The 27,602-nt window shown below is 39.7% G+C and overlaps 1 protein-coding gene across 4 annotated transcripts; it reads left to right on the top strand.

Moving 5' to 3' along the window:
- The first annotated feature begins 6,019 nt into the window (after positions 1 to 6,019).
- On the top strand, positions 6,020 to 26,845 carry LOC113396640 (dedicator of cytokinesis protein 7). Of its 4 annotated transcripts, XR_010309798.1 has the most exons (40): positions 6,020 to 6,171; positions 6,277 to 6,349; positions 8,996 to 9,156; positions 9,829 to 10,039; positions 10,742 to 10,941; positions 11,320 to 11,460; positions 11,799 to 12,078; positions 12,224 to 12,383; positions 12,451 to 12,626; positions 12,755 to 12,935; positions 13,248 to 13,405; positions 13,939 to 14,057; positions 14,561 to 14,714; positions 14,955 to 15,143; positions 15,503 to 15,606; positions 15,978 to 16,146; positions 16,608 to 16,740; positions 17,159 to 17,258; positions 17,671 to 17,820; positions 18,301 to 18,478; positions 18,560 to 18,774; positions 18,872 to 19,053; positions 19,216 to 19,292; positions 19,850 to 20,026; positions 20,112 to 20,238; positions 20,316 to 20,485; positions 20,573 to 20,854; positions 21,154 to 21,312; positions 21,502 to 21,678; positions 21,762 to 21,935; positions 22,027 to 22,157; positions 22,683 to 22,854; positions 23,358 to 23,538; positions 23,863 to 23,990; positions 24,176 to 24,241; positions 24,495 to 24,611; positions 24,960 to 25,048; positions 25,201 to 25,347; positions 26,018 to 26,720; positions 26,753 to 26,845. XR_010309798.1 is itself a non-coding variant. In XM_026634656.2 (39 exons), exons 1-39 carry the CDS (start codon positions 6,137 to 6,139, stop codon positions 26,055 to 26,057), a joined length of 5,877 nt encoding a protein of 1,958 aa, XP_026490441.2. In that variant the 5' UTR covers positions 6,020 to 6,136; the 3' UTR covers positions 26,058 to 26,845. The 4 variants fall into 4 exon arrangements, 3 of the variants coding, with proteins under 3 accessions (XP_026490441.2, XP_026490440.2, XP_064076167.1); XM_026634656.2 differs by having other exon boundaries at positions 10,748 to 10,941; positions 26,018 to 26,845; XM_026634655.2 differs by having other exon boundaries at positions 26,018 to 26,845.
- The last annotated feature ends 757 nt before the right edge of the window (positions 26,846 to 27,602 follow it).

The following is a 27,602-nucleotide window of genomic DNA, read 5'->3' as shown; positions in this document are numbered from 1 at the left end:
TAAGAATCAAACGAAAAAAAAAGTCATAAACTATAGAATATCAGGATTTAAATTTTAAATTAAGTTAAATATTTTAAAAAAAAAGCACAATTGAATATTCGTTAATATTTTCAAAATGCGTTTATTTTATTATTTTTTTAAAGTATTATTACCGTTAATTAGCATTTACATATATCGTTTCGTAAGCGAGTGAATCCTAAGAATGCCCGAGTATTACTGAGGGTGGTCGCGACGGGTTCGGGCGGGGCTGACTACGAGACGAGTGGGTTTAATTCTGTTAGCTGTTATTATAGATAAACTTTACCCAATAATCTTATAGACACTAGCATTCATATCATAGTAAAGTTAAAAGTTACAATGAAGAAGTAAATAACCGAAGAATTCATTTAAGTTTTAAAAAAGTAATTACTTATTCTCAAAAAATAATAATTATATACTTTACATCTGACCATTTAAGCAGAATATGGCAGTTAGGTACTGAACATAGACTTGGTACGACAAAGTTCCCGGTTATCCGTCTTCTAGATAGATCGCGCTACCTTATTCAAACAACGTTCATCTGACAGGAGCATACGTGACGATCGCTTCCCCAATTGAGTTTATTTAATTTAATTAGCTAATTTTACAAGCTACGTCAGTAATTTTGGTTTGTCTTCAGGTTATCTAAATTCTTATTTTTTTCATTCACAGATATCCAGCCTTCTATAGCTTGCTTCATAGCACGCCGGTTGACCTTGAATTAGTGGATTAATTCCGCAGTCTTTGTTCACACAATGATTGAAAACAATATAGGTACATAGCATAGTTTTCAGTATCGTTTTCATTTATTTAATTTAAATTTCGACCTCAATGCCTGGATGAACTTCCATAAAATTACACCAGAATATACAAAATACATTATAAATATGTAAAGTAAGTAACCTAATTTTTGTAGAGCAGTAGTTCCCACGGAAAGCCTGAACTCATTTCTTCTTAGCTAATACCCCATATTTTACAGAAGTCATTGCCCTAACCCAGATGTGACCAAATGCTTCGAATATAGTGAAACAGAAGAAAAAAATAACTTATTAAATAAAAAAATAGTTACACAGCTCTGTGAGGTGACAACTACGGCAGCTTTGATTGGCAACGTAAGTGGTATATTCCCTTTGGATTGTAACACTGATTAACAGTGACTTACAACAACTGATGACGATAATAGACAACACCAGTTTTATAACGTCAATATAAACGTTAAATATTAAAAAATAAACACTGTATACTTTTATAAATGACTACTTTTCGCCCACGGATTCGTCCGCACTTTTGAAAGTTTTAGGCTTTGAAAAGTCTCAAACTACTAATACGAATTTTCATCAAAATCAATTCATTGGTTAAGTCGTGAAAGCGAAACAGAAAGACAGAAATACTTTCGCATTTATAATATTAGTATAGATTATAATTTGTGTTTTATAACACAACTTGAAGAGATGGATTGGACTTTACACCACGCTAATTCAATAAAAGTTGGGAGATACACTTATGACATAATATTCCTTGGACACATTCCGGTTTCTTTATTGAATTATAAAAAAAAAAAAATATATAAAAACTCAATGTACCCGCAATCTTACTAGATCTCAACATACGCGTACAATTTTAGAGTTTTATAGTAAATTTGTTGACAAAAGTAAAATGTAAATAACGCGAAACACAAATCAAGCAATAAAAACAAATCACATATATAGAAGCATTACACTATTGATTATCAAATTAAACACTACCACTGGTTCGAAAAAGAAAGCACTTCTGTAAGTAAATAGTTTAAACGACGTAGTATTTTCAAGACGAATTCGGAAAACTAAGTTCGTGCAGACGTCTTAGCAACATTAGCACAGAGAGAGAGAGAGAGAGATAGATAGATAGATAGAGCTAGATAGATAGATAGATGATTTTGTAACAATCTAAAGTATATGTAATTTAAACGGTGGAGTAAAAATAAATAATTAATCGGCTTGACTTTACATTGTCATATCATTGATCGAGAACTAAAATAATGTGTTTTATATATTTTAGTGATTCGAGAAAGAAGGGCGTTCTAAATGTTATCGAAAGTTTCACTATCAACAACTTGGAATTTGTAATTTACCTTTATTTAAGCTTTTGCAATTGTGGAATATAATATATTACATGGGCTGAAAAGTCCCGGGCCTAACACATATATGGCGCTAGTTTTATTTCATCCACCTCTTTTGCAGTTAGTACTAATCTTAAAAAGACAACTGTTAAAATTCTATTCATTAGTTTGTGAGTTATTGTACTAAGAGTGACGCTACTTTTGTTATTTTCAAAACAATGGATCAAACACAATTTCGTGTTTTAATTTTACACTGGTTCTTGACGAGAAAAAATAGCTCGGTCGGTAAATAAATCGGTTAAAAAGGTTATGGACTCGATATTTTGGGATGTGGATGGTCTAAATATTCATCGACTATCTGAGAAGGGAAATATCATCAACAGTGAATATTATATAGCGTTACTGAAGCATCTCATGACCGAAGTTGCAAAGAAACGTACGCATATGGCGAAGAAAAAAGTTTTGTTTCATCAAGACAACGCACCGTGTCACAAGTCAATCAAAACAATGGTAAAACTACATGAATTGACCATATTCTACCATATTCGGTATACTTGGCTTCCAGCGACTACTGGCTATTCGGAGACCTAAAAAAAATGCTCGCCGGTAAGAAATTTCGCTCGAATGAAGAGGTTATCGCTGAAACTAAGGCCTATTTTGATGCAAAAGATAAATCGTTTTACAAAAGTGGTATTGAAATGTTAGAGCGGCGCTGGAATTAATGCGTTGTTTTTCATGGAAATAACGTTGATAAATAAAGAAAATTTTGAAAAAAAAATACTTGTTTTCTTTGTCAGGTCCAGGACTTTTCAGCCTATGTGTTACATAGTCTAGGTCGTACATTGCTTAATAAATAACTAGCGACCCGCCCCGACTTCGCACGGGTGCAATGCTGATACTAAATATACTACTAATCTAATCATGTTGGAATTGCCGTCCTAACGAATTATATTAGTATAAGAAAGGAAGTACACCTATATTTGCGCACACGCCTGAGCGCTATAATATGGCCCCCACAATTGGATAGTTTCCCTTAAGAAAGACGGTCAGAAAAGTTCTAGTACCTGAATTGTCACTGAAATGTAAAAAAACGTTCAAAGCGTTCAAATCGGTATATTTCTATTCACTCGCGAAGGCGTTATTATCAATATGCATTAGTATGAATGAGTGACGCTCGTACTTACAAGATGTCTTACGTTAGTGTGCGTGAGACGACTAAAACCAAAGATAACTAAAAATACAATTTATATTTGTTAAGTTTATAAGTTTATTATTAAAAATAATTAATTTGCAGACGCATGCCTTACTGAGTGAATAGATCTATAACTTAATCAGATTGTAATGATTAACGATGGATTAATATTAACGGACGTTTTTATGCTATCACGTGTCCGTGTATGCGCGACCGTGCGATAACGAATCACGGACAAGCCTGCGTATAACAATAATCCCATTTTTATTTTTGACGAGCATACATCAATTATATTATCGCTCTTATTGCTATAGTCATAAAAGCTATAATTTGTTTACAAACCTATCGTCTATATTCGTCGGTATATAATTGGATTTAGTGTCGCGTGGCTACGGCTTCGGTCCCACGAGACTCTCTTTGTGTTTTTCACATCCACAATTACCTGTGTCATTGCTAATGTCACTTTGTTAATTTTAATGTGATATTAATAAAATTTCTGAGATAGTCTTTTATTTTTGTTGAAAAAACCAACAGCCTCGATCTAAAATCTATAATATTAAAAATATTGTTACTATGTCGATGGCAAGATACGGAATTATTGTATAATAATATTGAACTATCAATATATTATATTAAATTTTTACTGTTGACAATAAATATTAAAATTTATATACAAAAATAAAATAATCTATAATTCTAGCGAGGAAGATGTTTTTCGATCAAGTCAAGTCAAGAAAAATTTAATTACTAAAATAAATAAAATGTTCACACATTAGTTTGTGACGAAAATTCAAACTCCCTTATTGCCATTTTACCGTTTGGGTATTATTATTTTCTAATAAAAAGACCCTTTAAAATTATAGACGTATTTAAATTATTACAAAAAGGTACTAGTCTAGCGTCGAGACAAGTTGGACTCTAACTCCAATCTCACAGCCAACATTTCTGACTTCTCGAAGTTATATCCGTTTTAATAAGTGGTTTGTCACTAGATTTCCCAGTGAAAGAATCAAGAGTGTGAAGTTTGCGTTGGCAAACTTCTGCCACTTTCAACCCGTACTGAGCCAGCGTGGTAGACGTGACTCTTTATCAAACGAGGCTTGTGCTTAGCAGTGCTGATATCTATACTAAATATTATAAATACGAAAGTAACTCTGTCTGTTATTCCTTCACGCTTAAACCACTGAACCGATTTATTTGAAATTTGTTGTGGAGATAGTTTGAGTCCTGGGTAAAGACATAGGCTACTTTTTTTAATACACCCCTTGAAGGAGTAAACCGTCACACCCCATGTGTGACAGGTTGCGTGCTATAATTAAAGTTGTATAAATTTCGCGCGGGTAAAGCCGCAGGTACAGCTAGTTTAATTATAAAGTATAAACAGTGCTATCGATAGGTATCATTATTATTTAGGTATTTTTGTCATCAGGCCATTGATATAGCATTTATTCTTGGTGTATATTTTTATTTCAAAGAAATAAATTAGTTAAATACACATATTTAAAAGCGACTGTAAATCCCGACTAAGTTATATCATCTATTTAAATCATTTTGGAAAGAAACCGGCAAAGTTCCTAAAAACGTGTATTATTTCTACAAATGTATATTTGTAAATGTTTCTAAATAAATAAATCATTCATTCAATTCTATTACCTATTTAAGCCCCGTTGGGGCTTCATTACAAAAAATATTGACACTTATGCCTGTTATTTGCACAGAAACGTCAAAATATTAGTGTTTATATTTCTATCTTAAGAAAGTACGAAAACATCCATATGTGGCCTTTCTATTTTTACTGCTTTTTTCATATTTCGAATATCATTATAGATGACGATGATATCGCCTTGATTGATTTTAATCATGGCAGCCATTATACAGACAACAGGACATAATTTTAAACTGTACAAGACTACAAGTATACCTACGCGTAAACACAAGTATTTCATATTGCCTCACTCTCTCCGTGGAGATAGCATTCCCCAACGACCGGAGAGTATACAGGCGTTACAAAGGCGGTACTGCTATCCGAGGCAAGAGAGTTTATATTTCCAAGTTTCGAAGTCAAGACTGATACTGAATAATGAGTTTTATTTATCAAGATATTCATGTCAACAGTGCGATTGTCTATGAATTCACATTTCGTATCTCACTCGTGAAACGACTTAAACTATTTAGCAAGCATATCCCTTTATTAATATTTTATAATCATTAAAGTAACTGCCGCGTATCAGATATAGAGTGTGTCTACTGGACATCGAGATCTGCTGCCATACCATAGCCAGAGGCAGCTAAATAAAAATAGTGAGTACATATACGTAATAAAGTAACGGTCTTTAAATAACACAATAAAAATGGATTTTCCGCCTCCTGGCTCTAACTATAGCACCAAATCAAGTCGTTTCTACCAAAACATAAATTGCCATAGCAATTTTCAAAAAATCATATTTGTCATGAAAAATTATACAAAATAAATATTATATTAAATAAAAACATATTTAATCTATTAGTTGTATTTTAAAACCTTTGATATTTCTTTAATAATAATGCAAATTATTAAAGTATAAATAATGATATTATACATGTTAAAATAGGATTATAAAAAAACAAATTAAGTTTATAATTAGGCTATTTAAGTTATTTATCTGCTTAAGTTAGTTCATAAAAAAAATAGGATTGTTGAATGATAAATCAAATGTCATCTGTCAAATTTGTCAAACATTAAAGGAAGCGTTTCCGTAAACAAATCCAACGTTTTTACGATATTGTGTATTATTGACATATTTTTAAAGCTTTAGAGATAAATACGTGATCTTTTCATCTAATTTTAGATGACTCTTGGACGAAAATACCAGAATTGTTCCGGGTAAATGGTTCTCTAATCCTTTTATGGGTCTAACTGTTTAACCATGCATGAACTTCGGTGAGAGTATTAATAAATGCTGGAGAATTGATTTTTCGATATTTATAGGAATGCGGGGGACGCTCGTAAGGTGTATACTAGCCAGTCGAAGGTCGGGTCTCTATCAGGGTGCTCTTCTTCAGTGAGTCAGGAATCTTATTAGTCGCTAGTGCATGCCTGTGAATCACTTCTTACTGCCCTTATCCGTATTCAGTGTCGTAAATACCACACACTTATTCCTTACTATTCAGTCTGATCATTAGCATTTTTCCTTATATTTGATACAAATGTTTTATTATAGTTTCTAATAATACTATTATCTTGTAATAGAACAATAACATCATACTTCATATAATTATGTATTTAAATTGTCCAAAGTACAGTACAGCTTTCCTTACTTGTATAGAATATGCCATAAATATCATTCAATATAAATGTAATGGTCGATCCATTCGTCATCTTTAGTAACCGTCCTTGTATAAAAATGCATGCTTTGAATTCACTGTACTTTTTTCACAGCATGTCTTTGATTTTATTGTCGAGTAGGATTGGTTTCATCCATTTCAAATAATTATAGTTTAGACTGTAAATCAAAATGTATAGATATTGTATCTATTATCAGAAATTTGCAAATAAAATTAAAGTGGATATAAGTAGTTAAGTGAATTAGTGTTGTTTCGAATATTAATATATATTAATTAACATCTGTTAGTAGTGCACAATATAGCTGAGTTATTAGCAAATTGCATGGAATATGTAAATCAAAGGTTTTTTTTATTTTTGTATCAATTTTTATCATCTTCAATCGGAATAGGCTATACTTTACAGTATTATATATAAAAATAAAGTAATAAAAAGATGCTTTAAGACATATTTTAAGTAGAAGTAGAAAGATAAAATTGTGGTTTTGTTTGGTAGATATTTGCTCTCTAAATTTTTTAGTTTAGTGTTCTTTATATTTTAAATTAACAATTTATAGTTCATTTGAGTTATTCACATGATACTATAATGAAAAGGGTATATATAAATTACTACAAACCACACTACAAAGTTTATATCTTACATTAAATATATATATGCCTGCAATATATAAATGTAAGCATATAAAAGCTTATATACTATACATATTCTGATTCTCTCATCAAACAGTGATACTTATTGTTGTATTCCGGCTTATAGAGTTAGCCAGTCAGTTAAAGGAAATTTCAATGGACAGTTCAGACATAGTAATCAGTTCTTTTAAAATAATAATAATAAAACACAGATTTAAGCATTTTCATGTATACATTATACCTACATCAAAATATATATCTCTTTAAAGACATTTTTTTTATTGGCTGCGTGCTACTACTACATGCACAAGGGACATAACATCTTAGTTCCAAATTTAAGAGGCGCATTGGTGATGTAAGGAATGGTTAAGATTTGTTACAGCACCAATGTCTATGAACAATGGGGACCACTAACCATCAGTTGGCTCATTTACTAGACTTGTTTAACTATTTTTAACAATAGAAAAAAAATTGCAGTATTCATGTACCTTTTTCTTCCAAAATTTGTTTGGGGTTTTTAATATGTCCAAACATGTGGCCCTATGATCTGGGAGAATTCATTTATACTTTTTAGTCTGTTTTAAATATGTGGAGGTTATACCAAATTTTTTATCATATGAATTATTATTTTCTGCATTCAACTTTGGTAGTTACTTGCCCTGAAGAAATATGTAATAATGAATACTACAATCAAAGGAATTTTTTATACAGAAGGAACATAGTAATTACTTCTAAATACTACATATACTTCTAAACACATTTATGGTTCCAGTAATATATAAATTGAAATGGGAAAATATATAATACTGTGTAAACAGTGAGCATTTCCAAAATCATGATTTAGGTCATCGGGATAATTGTAAATTATTAATACTAATACAAATTATATTAATTAAATACTTAGCCGAATTGAAACGGTAGTTAGAACATGCAAATCTTAGAACATGATTGCGGATTCAAAACAATGCAATCACAACTAAATTTTCATTTGTCTAAATTGTTCTTGCGCTTAGCGGTGAAAGAGAATACTGCGTGTGTCAAATCATCAATAAAAAAATAATTAAATCCCAAACCTCAGATTATAAAAACAAATCAGGAACGCGTATTTATAGTAAAGCAACAAAATCGAATAGGTACATATTCCCGGTGTGCGGTTGTATGGTTGTATGTTACTTTAATGCGCATGCATGTTTCTATTAACATCAAAATCTAACTCGAATCTAATCGGACAGGCTTTTATTTTAAGAAAAAAAAAAAGTATACATACTTATAACTTTTTTTTTTACATTGAAGTACCAATGACACAATACGTACAATTATCTCGTATGAGAAAGCTTCTTTTGTAAAAATATCTTTATTTTACCTGAATTCATAGGAAATTCTGAATCATAATCTTTATGTACAATATATTTAAGTAGTTTCTAACTTAAACCTTATCGACGTGTATGTTGCATGCTGTTCGTGCTTTAATATGATTGTAAATAAGTCAAATTAAAACGCACAGTATTAATAAATGCAATAAATTTACATAACTTTTCATTGCAATATTTGAACAAGAAAGCGAATTAATACGTTATCAGCCCGTTTTAATATATACGACGTAGTCTCTAGCTCTTAAATAAATGTAATTAAAAAAGTTTTCGTTTAAAAATTTTTAACAATAAGTGCCATATTTTTGTTTTATGTAATTCCAACTTTAGATCGACTGAGGTACATATTATTAAACATTGCCACAGATATCACTCTCCGACATGATCGAGCCACCAGACTACGAGGAAGTATGCGACCGGCTAATGGGGGAGCGGGACCCCCTCGCCTACCCCGCCAACGACATAGAACTGCTGACCATTCCGCGCCGAATCCGGACATTAACTCATGTGCTACCAGATGAAGATCTGTAAGTTGAAAATGAAGTCAAAATATTTAAAATATATATATGCATATAACTTGTGCTTAAATATTTTTAATTAAAATGACGCTGTTGTTAAGTGGACGACCAAAGAAACGATGGATGGACTGTGTGAAAGTTGATATGGCTGGAGAGAATGTTACTTGTGAAATGACGACAGACAGAGAAGTATGGAAGAAAAAAACATGCTGCGCCGACCCCAAAAAAAATTGGCGTAAAGGCAGGAGGATGATGATGATGATCTCTATCAGTCTTTTAATTGTTCTTTAACGGGTAAACCACTGAACCGAATTTGATAAAATTTTATATGACGTAAGCTTAAACACCAAGGAAGGACATAGGATTCCTTTTTTAGTTCAACACCTGACGACTAACCCCTGAAACGCGAGCCTAGCCGGGTTCCACAACTAGTAGTGAATAAATGTGTGCGCAAAGAGAAGTGCCTTCTCTGTCATCTACTATCACTATCACAATCCAAGGGGATCACAAATCCGATACGACTAGACAGAGTTCAAGCGCAGGACCAACAGCTTTACGCGCGTTCCGGCACGGGAGTATAAATACTGCCACGTTCCAAATTCTAGTCTGCTACTGGGAACTTTCCTGTTTAATTTTGAAATACGACATAAATGTGAGGCACACACTCGTATATTCAATCAGGAGTAAGGCGCCGATGTTCGTCCGCGACTGCATCAGCTGCTACACGTCGGACTACACGGTGGTGGAGTACAAGTACCGCGCGCACTCGGGCTCGGCGAGCGGCCACGAGCGCCTCAGCGAGCGGCTCGACAAGCTGCTCGCCGCGCCCGCGCACTCCTACGAGATAGACGCCGAGCACTCCACCTCCATGGAGGAGTTGGCCTCGCAGCAGGTACCGACTTCTGTACACTGACTGGTTATCACTATTTTAGAGACCAAAGTTTCACAAAACCAAAGTCAAAAATCTTTATTAAATATGGAATTGTTACACGTGCTTATTGATAGTCAAAAATCTACCACCGGTTCGGAAATTGACACTCGGACCTGAGAAGAACCGGCGAAAGAAACTCAGCGGGTTTTTTTATATATTTCAATTGACCAAGTATTTATTTTATGTACAATAACAATAAACATGTTTTCGTTATTTGGAACAGCCTGGAGGCGATCATCTCATTCCCAAGGTGCGCTATCAGCTAAGAAGTCATTAGTGTTGTAATATCCTTTAGCCCCCAAACATTCTTTAACGATTCTTTTAAATTTTACAATTAATTTTTTTTTCACATGATTAAAATATCGTTAAAGTATAGCATTCAGGAATAATGTATTTTTCTATATGTTAAAAAATATTTATAATTTGAGCATTGTTTCCGGAGAAAACCCCTTGTATATAAAAAAGAAAATACTCTTTATAATATTAATATAGATGATGTAAGCAGGTTGAGGACATAGCTTCACGTTTTGCTCAAAGAATGTTTAAAACTAACTTGAAATGAATGCATTCTGACGTTTAAATTAAAATATATACTACATTGACAAACCATGTGGCGGCATTTGAAATGGCAGTGAAAAATTAATGAATTCCTCACTATTGCAGCTACAGTTTGAATCCCAACCATCAAGTGGGCGTCAATCAGTCGCGTCGATATCTTCATCTTCGTCCTGCAACGAGACCCTGACGCCTCGGGGCTCCTGGGCGAGCCTGGACTTGCGTAGCTCCTCCTCAGATCCATTATTGCCTGATGTTTTTGAGAAGAAACCACCGGACCAAGTTGATGCTATCAATGAAGCTAAGAGGTTTGATGATTAATTAAATTTTACGAGATAGAAATGTATTATAGTATATTTACTGTGTAACTCACTTGGTGGTAGGCATTTGTGCAAGTCTGTCTGGGTTGGTACCATCCACTTATCATATGTTCCACCGCCAAGCAAGTAAGTATTGCACTAATTATTGTTGTGTTAGTATGAAGAGTGAGTGAGCCAGTGTAACTACAGGCACAAGGTGCATAATATATCAGTTCCCAAAGTTGGTGGCATTGATGATACAAGAAATGGTTATTTTTTTATGGCGCCAATGTCTATGGACATTGTTAAGTTGTACAAAAATCACAGGTAAAAGTACTTTGCCTGGTAAAGTTTGTGCAATATTCAAAAATAAATATTTCGTTTCAGATTAGAGAATCGTCAAACAGATCTCCTGGGGTTGTATGCCCCTTACCTCGATGAAGAAGAAGCGGTGGAGAGACGTCTCGCTGCTGAGATGCCGTGTGAGCTGATGGGTCACAGGATAATGGTCGTGTGCCATCAACTCAAGTGAGCATTACATTTGTAAAGCGAAACGCTTGAAGTTAATAGATATTAGAGAAAATTAGTTGATTTGTTAGGGTTTAAAATTGGTTCAAATGAATTCTCGAGTTTGTGGATTAAGATTCCTTTTACTTTATTTACATTTACTTTCAAAATCTACACTTAAGACATAAATATTAAATTGTGAGTAGATTAACCTAGCGCAGAAAATATATTCATATAAAATTGTCCAGAAGTCCAACGTTTCATAGAGTTGTGTGCCTCTGCCCGGCAATGGAAAATTTACATTCTATCTGTTTACATTTCGTGCATACTAATTTTGATAACATTTCTTGCATTATTAGATTGGAACTAGACATCGAACCGCTCTTCGCATCGATGGCGCTCTACGATGCGAAGGAGAAAAAGAAGCTGTCGGAGAACTTCTACTTCAACCTCAACTCGGAGTGCACGAGACAGATGCTGGCCGGACACGTGCCGCACGCAGACCTCTCCACCCTCAGCCGCAGCGCAGTCTTCGATATACTGAACCCCTCCCCGGATGTGTTTCTGGTGGTGAGGGTCGAGAAGGTCCTGCAGGGAGACGTCAACGAGTGTGTCGAGCCATATATTAAGGACGATAAGGTGGGTGGACGTTAGCTAACTTTTAGTCGATATTGACGATTCTGTGAAAGGGCGGTATATTGGATTGGATATTAAATAATGGTGTCTATTAAAAAGTATACTGAATTAAATCATGCTCTAAAATTGTAAATTATAAAACGCACAGAACCGCGAAAAGGTCCGCGCCAGCGCGCAAGCCGCGTGCACGCGGCTCGGCAAGTACCGCATGCCGCTGGCCTGGAGCGCCGTGTCGCTGCTGAGCGTGCTCAGCGGCACCGCCGGCGCCGAGCGCGAGCAGGAGCGCGACTCGCACACCAACAGCCTCGGTGAGTGACCGTGGGGGGCCCGGGGGCGCCGGCGCCGGCGGGCCCTCAGTAACCGTGTGCGCCGCAGACCGCAAGGCGTCGTCCAGCAGCCTGGAGCAGCTGCGGCGGCGCGCGGGCGAGGTGGGCGGCTCGCTGTCGCGCAAGGGCTCCGTGGAGCGCCGCGCGCCCGCCGCCGACGACCTGGCGCCCGCGCTCGACGCCTTCAAGACCATCGTCGTCACCGTCACCAGCTTCTTCAAGCAGGTACCGCCGTTATGGTTCTTATTCGTTCACTCATTTGTACCATTCTGAGGAGACCGAAAGATTTATTGAGATTTTTTTCATTCAAAGTTTTAATGTATACTTGACGTGTTGTCGAATTAATTCGTTAGGAAACGGACAAGCTCCGGGACGAGGACCTGTACAAGTTCCTCGCCGAGATCAAGCGGCCGAGCTCGGCTCCGAAGAAGTTGAAATGCATCCCCGGCATACTGAAAATTGAAGTGTCGCCGTGCCCTGACGAAATCAAGAACGGACTTACACCGGAATTAGCTAAACTTGCGCCTTACAACGGTACTTGGTTACGCTTTGTATAAATATGACAAATATTAGCAGGATACGAGACGAGTCATTCATTTGAATATTATCGAATACATTAAAGTCGTAATTAATTTTAAAAGTAATTTAAAAATACTCAGACGTCACAAGATGACTCAAGGTCAGTGGTATTCTTATTTGAATCACATTGTTGCACATCAAATTCTTCTGATTATATAGATATATAAACTCATCATATCAGAACGTGATAAAACGCTACACGTGTGCCCATCTTTAGAAACGGAATAGTCGATACATGCGCTAACACCCCCCCCCCCCCCCCCCCAGCGGAGGAGAACGGCCGCCCGTGCAAGGAGGTGCTGGCGTTCCCGGGCAGCGCGCCGGCGCAGCCGCACGTGCAGTACCGCAACCTGCTGTTCGTGTGCGCGCGCGACGCCAACCTGGCCGCCTACGCCTCGCGCGCCGCCTCCGCCAGGAACATCACCGTGAGCGCCGCGCCCTTTGCATCAATTTTGCATACATTGACAAACTATATTGAGTGGAGGTACCGCCGGTTCGGAATGGAGATTCTACCGAGAAATACCGGCAACAAACTCAGTAGTTACTCCTTTTCAACATTTAAAAATACAAATTCATGTTAGTTAAATACGATTACATATGTATATGATTCGTCCTGCCTGGAGGTCAATGAATATTAGCTCCACGCTTTTTTATCATCTGTGTGATCTTATATTGAATAATATGCCTTCTTTACCAATATATTTTTTACAAATGGTTTGAACTTATGAAACGGCACAGTTAATAATATCTGCGGATTTTTATTATAGAAACGGATAGACGGACAGAATTATTTTCGCATTTGTAATATTAATATCGATATACCGCTGATACTTGTGCTAATGTTATTATTTCCAGTGTGACAATATTATATCCAGTGCGGAAACAACAAGGATTACCATAGTAAGTAAGATATACAGACAGAATCATTTATTAAAATATATAACGTTTTTATAACTAGGTGAGAATCCAACTGATGGCCGGTGAAGATCAGGCCTCCGCCCTTCCAGCGATCTTCGGTCGTAGTTCGTGTCCGGAGTTCAGCACCGAGGCGTACACAACGGTACTCTACCATAATAAGTAAGTCATAGTTCCTTCCATGATACAAGTCGTAAAATGAATATATATATATATATTTAGGAATTTGGTTCAAAATTTATTAAAAAAAAACAATATGACAATTAATAATGTGACAATCAGTTTTTTTATTCTAATAAACAAATATAAAAGTAAACATATGGAACAAAATAATCACCAGTAATCATTAAAAAAAACAAAAAAAAACACTTACAGAGTATTCGATTTACAACTACCCGCTTAACACTGACACTTAAAGTACTTGAGCGATGTTTCCTCGTCGACCGACAACGGACCAATGAGCCCGTGACAGGGCTGCGCGCCAGTTTTATACCTTTGATTTTGGATGTTCCTTACTATATATATATACCTTTATTTAGTACCGTTATTACCTTACTATGTATTTGTAAAGAAAATCATTTGCTAATGTTAGTAATATGTAATTTTCTATTTTCGTAATGATTACAATTTTCCAAAATACCTCATCTCCTTTCGTCCGTGCCCAGGAGCCCGTCGCTGTACGACGAGGTGAAGCTGAAGCTGCCGGCCGACCTGGGCGATCAGCACCACCTGCTGTTCACGTTCCTGCACGTGTCGTGCCAGCGCAAGCCGGTGGCGCCCGAGCACGAGAAGAGCGTCGAGACCACGCTCGGATACTCGGTCACTCTCTGGCTCCGTACTTTGTAGGCTAACGCTTTACTTACATCAGGTCCCGGAATCAACATTCCCACCCGACTAAACTACTTGTGATTGGGTTTTTCGTATAACAATCCGGAGTCGCCTTCGTAACGCTACTAAGTGTAGCCTAATAATATTACAGTTTGTTATACAATTGCAGTACCGACAACATAAAAGTTACAGGCGTAAAAAAAATTCTAACCATAAATATCATGGTTCCAGTGGCTGCCACTTTGTCGTAACGGCAAGCTGACTTGCGGCGAGTTCAGCCTGCCAGTGATGCAGGAAGAGCCCCCTCCCAACTACTCCTACATCTTCCCCGACGTGCTGCTCCCCGGGACGAGATGGATCGACAACCACAAGCCTATCTTCAATGTATCTCTAGATGCGTATACGACTGTACACCCACAGGTGAGTTAGATTTTTTGAATGTGTTATCGATTCTTAAAACTTTAATTGGCGGTGAAATTTCATAGTTAAAGTATTAATAGTAAATGCTGTGATTTGTCTATGAAAGATAGATATACATGTTCTGTGACATTCTTTTTTTAAATTTTCTAGTTTAGCATGTCTCTGCTTTCATGCGTCTAAATATATTGACAAAATAAGCTTAACTTAGAACATAGAACATTATATTGAAACTATAAACTATCACAATATTATAGTTTCGTAACAATTAGATTAGCATTTTATCAGAATAAAAGATAATGTTTCTCTTTAAAAAAATTACATTTTTCATGGTCACCAATAAAATGTAACTTTATTTACAGGACGGTTACATCGAGCGATTTGCGATGGCGTGCGAGGCGGTGCAGGAGGGCAACATCCCGCCGAGGATCGGACTCGCCAACATGGAAGCGGAACTACGGGCCAGGTCAGTCTCGTAGCTTTCGAGGAGGAAGTACCGACTAAACTAATATCTATCTTGAGTTATTCGTATTGTTCAGTGGAATTTTGTATAATAATCAATAATCATTTATTATTTTGTTTGCAACATTCGACCCTTCTCAATGCTGACTAGTGAACTGCGTATTATATATTACAGTACGCAAATATACGTGCACTTTATATTCGTTCACTTTCATAATTCGATGGAACGGCAAATCTGACATGACTGGACAGAGGTCAGACGTTTCACGTGTGTTCCGAGTTTCCGGAGTTGTACCGAGAATTTCCTGCCGGAAAAACCCGTTGAATTAGACCTCGAAGTGTTAGTAAGCGTGGTGCTATCCCCCCCTCCCTTAGCATAGCGGAGCTGCCGACGGCAAGCGTGGAGTGCCTGTCGCGCTACCTGCCGGTGGTGTGCGACAAGCTGCTGCAGCTGCTGGCGGCGGCGCCCGTGCTGGCGGGGGTGCCGCTCAACATAGCGCAGGACGTCTTCACGTGCCTCGCGCATCTCTTCACGGACCTCACCGTGAGTACCGAAAGCTTTTTTTAAATAAAAGTAATTTCAGATTCGTAACACATATTGCTTGAATACTTTCAATTTCAGACACTGAGGTATTTTAAATGACAAGAAAAACACAGCTTATTTCTTATTAAATACGATATAAAAATGTCTAAGCGATCTTATTGTTACGCGTGTTATTATTGTGGAGTGAGTGTAGAGGTGAAGGGAACTGTGCTTGTGTATAAAAAGTGACCCTCGAAATGAATGAAATTTAGGTGGACCTGATGGACCCAGCTTCCGTCTTCAAAAGGCGCCATTTTCAAATTATACTGTTAAGTAAATGTATAAATTCCAAATATAATAACATAATATCCTCATGCTACAGTAGAACTGTTCGAACAATTTACGGAAACGTAATCTCGTACAATTCGCGAAATACTCTGGCCCGACGGCCCCCCGTTACTGAGCTGTACCCCCGCCCGCAGAACATGTCGGAGGGCGCGACGTGCGACGCGCACGGCCGCAGCAGCCTCATCAGCAGCTACATCCAGTACCAGTGCCGCATCCCGCGCCCCGCCCTCTCCGACGGGGACGTCGGCCTGCCGCTGCCGCCCTCCGGTGACGTCACAACACTCTTCGCCTTTATAACATATACGTATATAGTTGACTAGCCTTAAGGATGCCCAGGAATCCATTTCAAACCGTTACGAACAAAATGTTTATTTATTATAAAAATAAACCGGTTCAGCATTCCACCTTTTTTTAAGTCGCAACATTGCCATTAGACCGAATAATTGATTGTTTTGATTACATTTAACGTACGGTTTTAGTTATGCTGATTTTTAATCTATGGATATTTACACGTAAATGTACGCGTTAGTATTTTTTTTGATAAATAGAGTTAGTTTTATATACATTTGAACATTGACTGGTTTATTACATAACGTGTTTTAATATTTGAAAACAGTATGTGCCATATACCTTCGATGTATAGTTAAACATTTCGAAAATAATAAAGATTAATTTGTTCTGTCAGTTTTAACTGATGGCTCTTGCAAGATTTTACACGAGGAACTGGCGCTGCAGTGGGTGGTGGCGAGCGGCGCTACGAGAGACTTGGCTATGCAAAATTCCTGGTAAATTAAAAACAAGTTAAATTTATTGATGGTTAGGTTTAGTGGTAGGACTTTGTGCAAGTCCTTCTGTTTAGGTACCACCCAATCGGATATACCACCAAACAGCAAAACTACGATTGAAATGGTGAATGTAGACTGTAGACAAAACATCTTAGTTCCCAAGATTGGTCCATGTAAGGAATGGTTGATATTTCTTACAGCAACAATGTGTATGGACCGTGGTGACCACTTACCACCAGGAGCCAGGGCCCATTCGCCTGTCCACTTAACTATATCATTAAATATAAATATATTGATCATCGTATAAGTAAACTACATACTAAAATTAATAAATGTTTTTTTTTTCGTAAGATTGGTTAAAGAAAAATGTAATAACCACTCTGTTCAGTTTAACTCAAGGGTATGTGTCCAGGGCGCTGTTCGAGCTGATGGTAAAGTCCATGGTGGAGTACCTGCACTGGAGCGGCGCGCACGAGGCGCCGCGCAAGGCGCGCTTCCCGGACCAGTTCACGGACGACCTCGCCACCCTCGTCAACAACGTCACCGCGGAGATCATCTCCAAGTGGGCCGGCGCTAGATTACGATAGACTTGATTCGACTACTCGTGATTAATGAAATATTTGTTCGCCGTTCATCGACTCATTGTCAATTGAGTCGATGTATCGCGTTATGAATCCTTGTTTATATTAAGAGAGATCACTTTTAGTTGGACAATTCCTTTTTATTAAAAGTTAAAGTTGTTTTTTCTGTGAGAAGAGCGAATATAGTATAACAATTGACGACCTCCGTGGTCGAGTAGTGTGTACACCGGTTTTCATGGGTACGCCACTCCGAGGTCCCGGGTTCGATTCCCGGCTGAGTCGAGGTAGAAATAGTTGTCATGGGTCTGGGTATTTGTGGTACCGTCGTTACTTCTGATTTTCCATAACACAAGTGCTTTAGCTACTTACATTGGGGTCAGAGTAATGTATGTGATGTTGTCCAATATTTATTTATTTATTTACAATTATTCCAAATTCTAAACTGTTCCTAAACTCAACAGATATGGAAAGAACAGTCGCCTCACGCAGAGCCTGAACAACAGCCTGGCGTTCTTCCTGTTCGACCTGCTCAGCATCATGGACCGCGGCTACGTTTTCAACCTCATCCGAGGGTACCACAAGCAGATGTGCGCCAAGATCGCCTCCCTTCCGGATGCCGTCCCACTCGTACACTACAAGGTACACCTCGGTAGATAGTTATTCCATCGGTACAAGTCGCGCACCGGCCACTAGAAGCAGCTGTAATCGTGTCCGTTCCAGCTGTCGTTCCTGCGCATCGTGTGCTCGCACGAGCACTACGTGTCGCTGTGCCTGCCGCCCGGCGCGTCGGGGGCGGCGTCCCCCGCGCCGTCCGCGCGCTCCGGGGGCTCCGACGACGGCCGCCGCCGGATCGTGGCGCTCTCCACCGACTTCCGCTGTCGGCACTACCTGGCCGGCCTGCTGCTGGCCGACCTCACGGCGGCTCTCGACCTCCAGTGAGAACACCACTCGACGTTCATCTGGCCTATCGCAGCTCGTAAACTACTCACTCGTACTCTAACTAAACTCGGTCATTCGCGCCGGCCGCCGCAGGAGCCCCGTGCTGCAGTGCGCGGCCGTGAACGCCGTGCTGGCGCTGCTCACGGCGCACGACGCCGACCCGCGCCTGGCGCCGCCCGAGCTCAAGGCGCGCGTGGCGGCGCTGTACCTGCCGCTGCTCGGCGTCGTCATGGACGCGCAGCCGCAGCTCTACCGCGGGTTCGACAGCGGAAAGGGTAAACGACCCCCCCCCCCCCCTGGGAAACTAAATATTTCGAATTGCTTGCATCCGAACGACGAATGACCCTTGGCTGACATTTACGATGTCACAGATTCAAAAACGAAGATATAAAATGATCGGTAATGGAGTTTTTTATTATTTATAATTGTTTTTCCAGAGACGCTACAATTGGACGGCGAAATGAGCCAATTTGGAAATATGTACGCCCCGGCCTCACCGGATGAGGTCAAGCAGGTTTGTTGAGTTTTGAAGCGAAAGTTTCGATCTCATTATACATTGTTATTGCGTAATTTGTAGATTTGAAACGGAAGTTTAATCTCTCTTGGATGTGCAAATCCGGTACTCTGAGTCTCGAGCCTAAATTCGTTGAAAAATAAAAATGTCCCATTGATTTTTTTTCTCATTCCATTGATTTTGGAAATAAATACTATCTACTACACTTAAAATTCTCATTATTCCCTAGAATTTGATCTATTTTAGTGTCACTATCGAATTTTGTGTAATATTCAATCTGTGTTCTTTTTTGTAGAAAAATTAACAATCATCACCTTTTTATTACAATTGATTATTGTAGTCGATCAGACAAAATGCTTAGAATAATTTGTATAAATGTTAATCTACTCGTACGTTGCTGTCAAAATACCGATACATCGACATAAAGGACTAGATTTTGTCGTCTGATGATTATAATGTGGACATCCTACTGACGACTCGAATATTTAAGATGGAATAGTCAATGTTGGGTTACGTCGTGTTCGAAGACTCAGAAGTCAACGGCGTGTGTGTCGCAGAGCGGGCGGGCGCCCTTCAACAGCGAGACCAGCCGCAACCTGCTGATGTGCCTCGTGTGGGTGCTGCGCTGGGCCGAGCGGGGCGCGCTGTGCGCCGCCGTCGCCGAGCTGGCGCCCGCGCGCCTGCACGCGCTGCTGGCGCTCATCGACCTCGCCTTCAAGTGCCAGGAGTACAAGGTGCCGCCTCGCCGCGCGAGCCGCCGACCTCCGCGGGAGACCCCCGGTCGAACGGCGCTCACGGCTCCATCCTCGTCGGTTCCAGGGCCGTAAGGAGATACTGAAATGCGCTCAGCAGAACGTGCGCAAGACCACGGACATCAAGGCGAAGCTGGAGGACGTGATCCTCGGGCAGGGCTCGGCGCGGTCCGACTTCATCATGCGGCGCAAAGGTAGAGTAGAGTAGAGTAGAGCTCGGCCGGGGCGGCCCGCGGCCCCCCCGGCGCGCCTCTCACCCGCGCCGTTGCAGGCGGCTCGAGCGGGCGCGGCGCGTGCCGCGAGCGCTGGCGCAAGCAGGGCCTGCGGGGCGCCGCGCGCTCCCGCCCCGCGTCCCCCGCGCGCGCCACGCCCGCGCTGGCCGCCGCGCTGGCCGCCGACGTGGCGCTCACGCTGCTGCACGCGCTCGAGCTCATCGTGCAGGTACGCGCCGCCCGCACCCCGCGCCCCCGCCACCGGCCCCGCCCCCGCCGCCGGCCCTGCCCTCTAATCACGTCTCCGTCGGCGCAGTCGTGCAGCGGGCTGGAGTGGGGGCAGTCGGCGTGCAGCGGCGCGCTGGGGGTGCTGCTGCGGGCGCTGCAGCGGAACCAGAGCGCCGTGGTGCTGCAGCACATGTTCGCGTCCGTGCGCTCGCTCATCCTGAAGCTGGGCTGGTCGTGGTGCTCGGAGGAGGCGGGGCCGGGCACGTGCCGTGTGCTGCTGCGCCACTGCGCGTCGCTGAGCGCCGGCCCGCGCGCGCACGCCGCGGCCGCGCTGTACGCGCTCATGCGCCACCACTACCACCTCGGGAACGTGAGTCCCGCCTTCTCTTTGCGGAAATGAGACGATCATATAATTTTTTATACATTTAAAGTAATATACATTGAGAGTCATTTTGTAAACTTAGTACCGATGACACGCCGATCTATCTTGCTGAGCGAGTGTGACGTCACAATGGACTTGGCGCGTATTGCAATGAAATAGATTTTAGACATTAAGCATTATAAATATAACCATTAAAACAAAAAAGCATAATAAAAGCATTCAAATATCCAATTGATAAGTGTTCTAAATGAAGTTATAAACTTAAATTCATGTCGAATTGTGATCAGAATTTCAGCAGAGTAAAGATGCAAGTGACCATGTCGCTGTCGTCCTTGGTGGGCACGTCCACCACGTTCAGCGAGGAGTCCCTGCGGCGCGCGCTCAAGACCGTGCTCATGTACGCGGAGCACGACCAGGACCTGCAGGACACTAATTTCCCAGAACAGGTAGGACACTTCTAGTACATGATTATTATAAATCAATTACTTATCAGTCACTTTACATCGATCACCATCTGAAAAACAATATCTTCCAAGTTCTCTTCTAAACCTAATAGTACAATACTGTTAATTCAAATATCAAAAATCACAAAACAAGATACCGTCCCATAAAGTAATCGAATCTCTCATCCCCAGGTCAAGGACTTAGTATTCAACCTGCACATGATCCTGAGCGACACGGTGAAGATGAAGGAATTCCAGGAGGACCCGGAGATGCTGCTGGACCTCATGCACCGGATCGCCCGCGGGTACCAGCACAGCCCGGACCTGCGCCTCACGTGGCTCAGCAACATGGCGCAGAAGCACATGGAGGTGGGGCGCGGTGGGGCGCGGTGGGGCGCGGCGGGGCGCGGCGAGCGCGGCACTAATGCCCGCGGCGTGCGTTTGGTGTGCAGCGCTCCAACCACCTGGAGGCCGGCATGTGCCTCGTGCACGGCGCGGCGCTGGCGGCCGAGCAGCTGCGCGCGCGGGGCCGGGGCGCGGCGCTGCTGCAGCGCGTCACGCACAACGCGCTGGACGAGAGCTGCGCCGACCCGCTGCACCACCACCTCACGCCGCACGAGCTGCAGGTGCTGATCCTAGATCTAATTGCTGCTCCATTTTTCTTAACAGTGATTAATAGAAAAAACATTTTTTGACCTATATATGGATCCTAAACAGGCGTTGCTGGAGCACGCAGCCAGCGAGCTGATGACGGCCGGCATGTACGAGACCGTGAACGAGGTGTACAAGGTGCTCATACCCATCGCGGAGGAGAACCGGGACTACAAGAAGCTCGCTAACATTCACGGGTCAGTCATATTGGACTCTACCCATAAGTGCCAACGATATTTCACAATATGATGCCTACGATTTATCAATTATTAATAAAATTTATTTCATTCAAAGTAACACAAAGAAGTAACGGATCCAGTGTAGTAATCTGTTCACTCACGAAGGCACGCTCACGAAAAATGCAAATCAAAAATATAATTTAATTTGAATTATTTTTGCTGCTTTATTCAAGCGCACACAGAGATCTTCTAAGCACCCGTGAACACGTGTAAGGGGGTGCTTTCGGTGCACCTGTAATATTCGAAATACGTTTTCTCGTTTAGAACTCAAAAGTGGTGGTAGTGATGTAAAATTCGGGTAACCCAGTGGACAGAACCCTCAGCTCTTCACCGAAGGTCGCATATTCAAATTCGAGAACTATAATTTATTATAACATTGGTAGACGTACTGTGTATAAAGATAGTGGTATTGGATGAGCAAATGGGTCACGTGGTGGTCACCGTCGCCCTTAGACTGGCGCTGTAAGATATATCAACCCGCAGCAAGCTGAACGAGGCGTTCACGCGCATCGAGCAGCTGCACGGCAAGCGCGTGTTCGGCACGTACTTCCGCGTGTCGTTCTACGGGGCGCGCTTCGGGGACCTGGACGGGGAGGAGTTCGTGTACAAGGAGCACGCACTCACCAAGCTGCCCGAGATCTTCAGCAGGCTCGAGGTACGCGCGGGGTTCTTACGCGACAGTAATACCTAACTGCGATCGACAAATGTTATGTTAGATTTGTTAAATAATGTAATAGGAAAATTTAAATCTTTGTAATTTTAAAAATTTAATAGAGCTTTAGCGTAAAAACTATTTTACATTGTTGTTATATTTATGTATACGCTCAGATCGCGCAATATACAGAACATCTACATCTTAAAGTTATATTCAATGTTACACTGAAAAAAAAAATTAAAAAAAATCTTGAATAAGTCCATATACATTTAAATTTTATTTAACCCTATTCTTAAATTACAACTGACTTCACAATATCATTTGCTTTTAAGGAAAACGTCTTTAGTAAACTTTTATGTCTAGGTAGCAAATGTGACGAAATATGCTCCCAATCCTTCGGCTTAAACGGCAAGACGATCTTTGCCCGGTCGTGGAACATTAAGGAAATATTGATTTACATTTTTTACATGTATTTGAGTTAACATTTGGTATCCCGCTTACAGAACTTTTACGGTCAAAGATTCGGTCCCGAGAACGTAGTGATCATCAAGGATTCCAACGTGGTGGACGTGAGCGCGCTAGATCCGGACAAGGCCTACATCCAAATCACATACGTGGAGCCCTACTTCGAGCCGCACGAGTTGCGCACGCGCATCACGCATTACGAACGGAATTATAACATAAGTTAGCAATTAGAATTCAATTCTTAATTTAAAAGTAGTATAGAACACGTTTCACATAAAGTCAAGAAATTTAACATGTCATATAAGAAGCTAATTCAACGATAAATCAAATAGGTAGCCTGGACCGACAATAAGTGTTTATGTATTGGAAGGGAGTAGTGTTGTGATGAGTCTCACTGTACACATTCACAGTGCATATATAATTAAATCCTTACGAATAATGACTACTGAGGCTGACTAATTAATTATGTGATTACTTCAGCGAAAAGCATCGTCGATGCATTTTTAACTTCTTCGTTGAGTTGACCGGTACGCGTGTGTGCAGAGCGCTTCATGTACGCGACGCCGTTCACGGCGGGCGGGCGCGCGCACGGCGAGCTGGGCGAGCAGTGCAAGCGCAAGACGCTGCTCACCACCGCGCACCACTTCCCCTACGTCAAGACGCGCATACAGGTCACGCACACACCCGGGAACACTCACCCTTGAAAACATAACCGCCGAACGGCAACGCTCGGTGTATTGCTGTTTGGCGGTAGATCATATTATAACAGGGAGGCTCCGAGCTAGACGGGCTCGCAATAACAATATGAGGTGTGAAACATTTAAGCTTTAATTCGATGATCTGTTTGTAATTTCAGGTTGTGCAAAGGACGCAAATAATTCTAACGCCCATCGAGGTAGCTATTGAAGATATACAGAAAAAGGTAAATTTCATAATTCATATTTTGTATTTTGTACTTTGTATTACGTTAAATGTCAAGGAAATGATTGTGGGATGTAATTAATCAAATATAAAATTACATTGTAATAAACATTTTGCAATTAAGATAATATAATTTAAACATAAGGTATTTTTAAGAAATTATTTTGAATTTACATTACGAGGAACAATAATTTGTTCAGTAAAATAATCTTATTTAAATAAAATATGAAAATCGTATATAAAATGATTTTCAGATAAACGAGCTGGCTGCAGCAACCAGTCAGGAGCCCCCCGATCCAAAAATGTTACAAATGGTGCTGCAAGGCTGCATCGGCACCACTGTCAATCAGGGACCCCTAGAACTAGCGCAGGTATATCGAATAAAATGTTTGTACTGGTCCTCGGAGTTCTCTGCGTAAATGAAAAATGATATTATCTTTCAAGTCCAAAGCGAAATATACGGTGAATGCGGTATAATACAATTAAAAAAAAAACTTGAGTCAGTGTTATTAGAATTAATATTTTATCTTAAAAACTAGTTTTAATTTCGCCGAACTTCTCACGCGCAAACAAATATGCACGCATGTTAATTTTTAAATTCAGTACAATGGTATTTTATACTCTCTAAACCTTAATTTATGGTATTTACTGTATATTAGTAACACCGACAGAACCAAATATTAAAGTTCTAAAGAGAGTGAGTTTTAAATTGACAATAGGTGTTCCTGGCGCCAGTTGTCGACGGAAGTCAACCTGTCACGAGACTGACAAATAAACTAAGACTTGCATTCAAGGACTTCTCAAAGAAGTAAGTACCATTTATGTTTAACTTGTCTAATTTTATAGTGCTTATTTCATGTTACTCTGTTAAAGCTCAGCAAAGTCAAAAGGTGGACCTTTCCCCTGACACAATAAATAACATCTAATTAATATTATCTAACGTGTTATTCTAATGTACAGGTGCCACGACGCGTTGAAGAAGAACAAGAATCTGATCAGCAGCGAGCAACGCGAGTACCAGCGCGAGTTGGAGCGGAACTTCGCGCGCTTCACCGAGCGCCTCGCGCCGCTCATACACGCCACGCCCTCGCACGTGGCGCACCTCACGTGAGTCCCTCCGCCTCGGACACACTCTCTGTCCCACTGGGAAACACCTCTCCTCTTAACATGATCTTTGGATATTACACCGGCACGCACTTCTAGGCTCTGGATTCGTAAATATCCAGTTAAAGTATTTGTTGCACTAAAACAGTCAGTCAGTTCCTTCTTCGGTTAAAATCAATGTATTCCATCACTGGGCTATCTCTATGTAACTGACAACGTTTGAATAAAATCTGTCGAAACTCAGTGACTAAGTGAAAATATTCACAAAGGGAGTTTTTATGTAATTCATTACACACCTAGCAAAACATTGCTAACCTATGTCATTATAGCAAATCCCTTCTTTCTCATATAACGACAATTCAATGGGCAGAGACTGCGGCCACTAAGTTAATTAAATTATTTTTCGACATAATTATCACTGTTGAATTTTTAGTCTTGTTTGGTTACTGTTTAAACTCTATACTGATTATTACTGCAGAATCCCCCGGCATGAACTCTAGTATAACATTTTGAGGTACTGTCTAACAAATCAACGACAATGATATTTAGACATAGACAACATATTATCTAGATTAACTAATATGATATATTCCTAACAATACATAGATGTATAAAACAAAATTTAATGCAAACCCGTTGTTAAAGTTTATATTTCAATAAAATTGTTTTTCAGGAATGGTTTAAGCAAAGGCGACTACAAATATCAAGCTTAGTCAGAGCTCCGTGACATAGGACGTGAAAGAGTGACAAGACGACGCAATAAAATGGAGATTAAAATTATTTTTATCATACATTAGTATTGTAGTTTACACTTTAATTATCACATTCGTATTTTTTCTTCAATGAATGCAATTCCATAATACAATTTTAAAATTAGAAGACTTTAATTCATATAAGTGTGTATTGCGTGATTTGTATTTGTGAAATCGAAATGTATTATGATTTTTTAATTATTATAATGTTAGACAAGACTTGATTTACTAAAATATTTGATGTGATTGTACTTAGTTGATAAGTAGTACTGTTAATGATAAGCACAATATTAAACAGTGGAAATGACAATACATAACGGTTTCTAAACATTATATTTCTTAAAACAAACATTAACAAAAAAAAAATTACACAATATGAGATGAATCTTTACAATATCAATATATTCATATGCATATAGAAATTATTCTACGTATCTTGAGTATAATGGATTTTTTTTATTTTGCCCCAATATATCATTGGAAGAGCCGAGATGGACCAGTGGTTAGAACGCGTGGCACCTTAACTTATAATTGCGGGTTCAAACCCAGGCAAGCACCACGAATTTTCATGTGCTTAATTTGTGTTTATAATTCATCTCGTGCTCGGCGGTGAAGAAAAACATCGTGAGGTAACCTGCATGTGTCTTATTTCAAAGAAATTCTGCCACATGTGTATCCACTAACCCGCATTGGAGCAGAGTGGTGGAATATGCTCAAAATATTATCCTCAAAGCGAGAGGAGGCCTTAGCCCAGCAGCGGGAAGTTTACAGGCTGTTACTGTGACTGTTATCATTGAAAGTTAAGTGTCAGGACATTTTGCTATTTTATCTATTCATATTACAACACTAATGTAATGGATTTATTCTATAAATTACATAAGGGTGATCGTATTGTAGGTTTCCAAAATAATAAAAAAGTTTGTCAGAAAATACTTGTCAAGAGATAAATTGTAAATTTTAAAGCTTTTCCATACCATATTACTTGAAGATATACATATCTTCAAGTAATATAATGGTAAATAAATAAAAGCTTAGATGGTTTGATCTGATTTGAGTCTAATCTAGACTGAGGCTTCATATTAAAAAGTTGTATTAATTCAAAGACAAATCATTACTAAAATATACTAAATGTGTAATCCGTTGAATAAACTTGTTAATAAATATTGTATAGCAGTTACAATAGTTTACCTTCTTGTTTCAAATATTCATATTGAATATAGAAACAATAATTAGTGAACTATTCACCATCTATGCCTTTATTAAAACTACCGTTAGCATTAAATATCACAAGTTTTTCTAAAACCATACAGTGGTTTTACTGGCAATTCTGACATTTTCAAAAATAGTTTAAAGTGAGTATTTTACCCTCAAATTCACATTGTAGTAGTGTACTTGAAATAGCCTGACCTTCTCAAACTGAGAGGAGACCTCAGCAAAGTGGGACATTTACAGGCGGTATTACTTTACTTTTTATTAATATAAATAATACTATTAATGAATGTTTTA

This window comes from Vanessa tameamea, chromosome 4, assembly GCF_037043105.1.
Source record: "Vanessa tameamea isolate UH-Manoa-2023 chromosome 4, ilVanTame1 primary haplotype, whole genome shotgun sequence".
NCBI classification, from domain to species: domain Eukaryota; kingdom Metazoa; phylum Arthropoda; class Insecta; order Lepidoptera; family Nymphalidae; genus Vanessa; species Vanessa tameamea.
The sequence above is the reverse complement of the archived record's forward strand: the minus strand, read 5'-3'. Positions and strand labels throughout refer to the sequence as shown.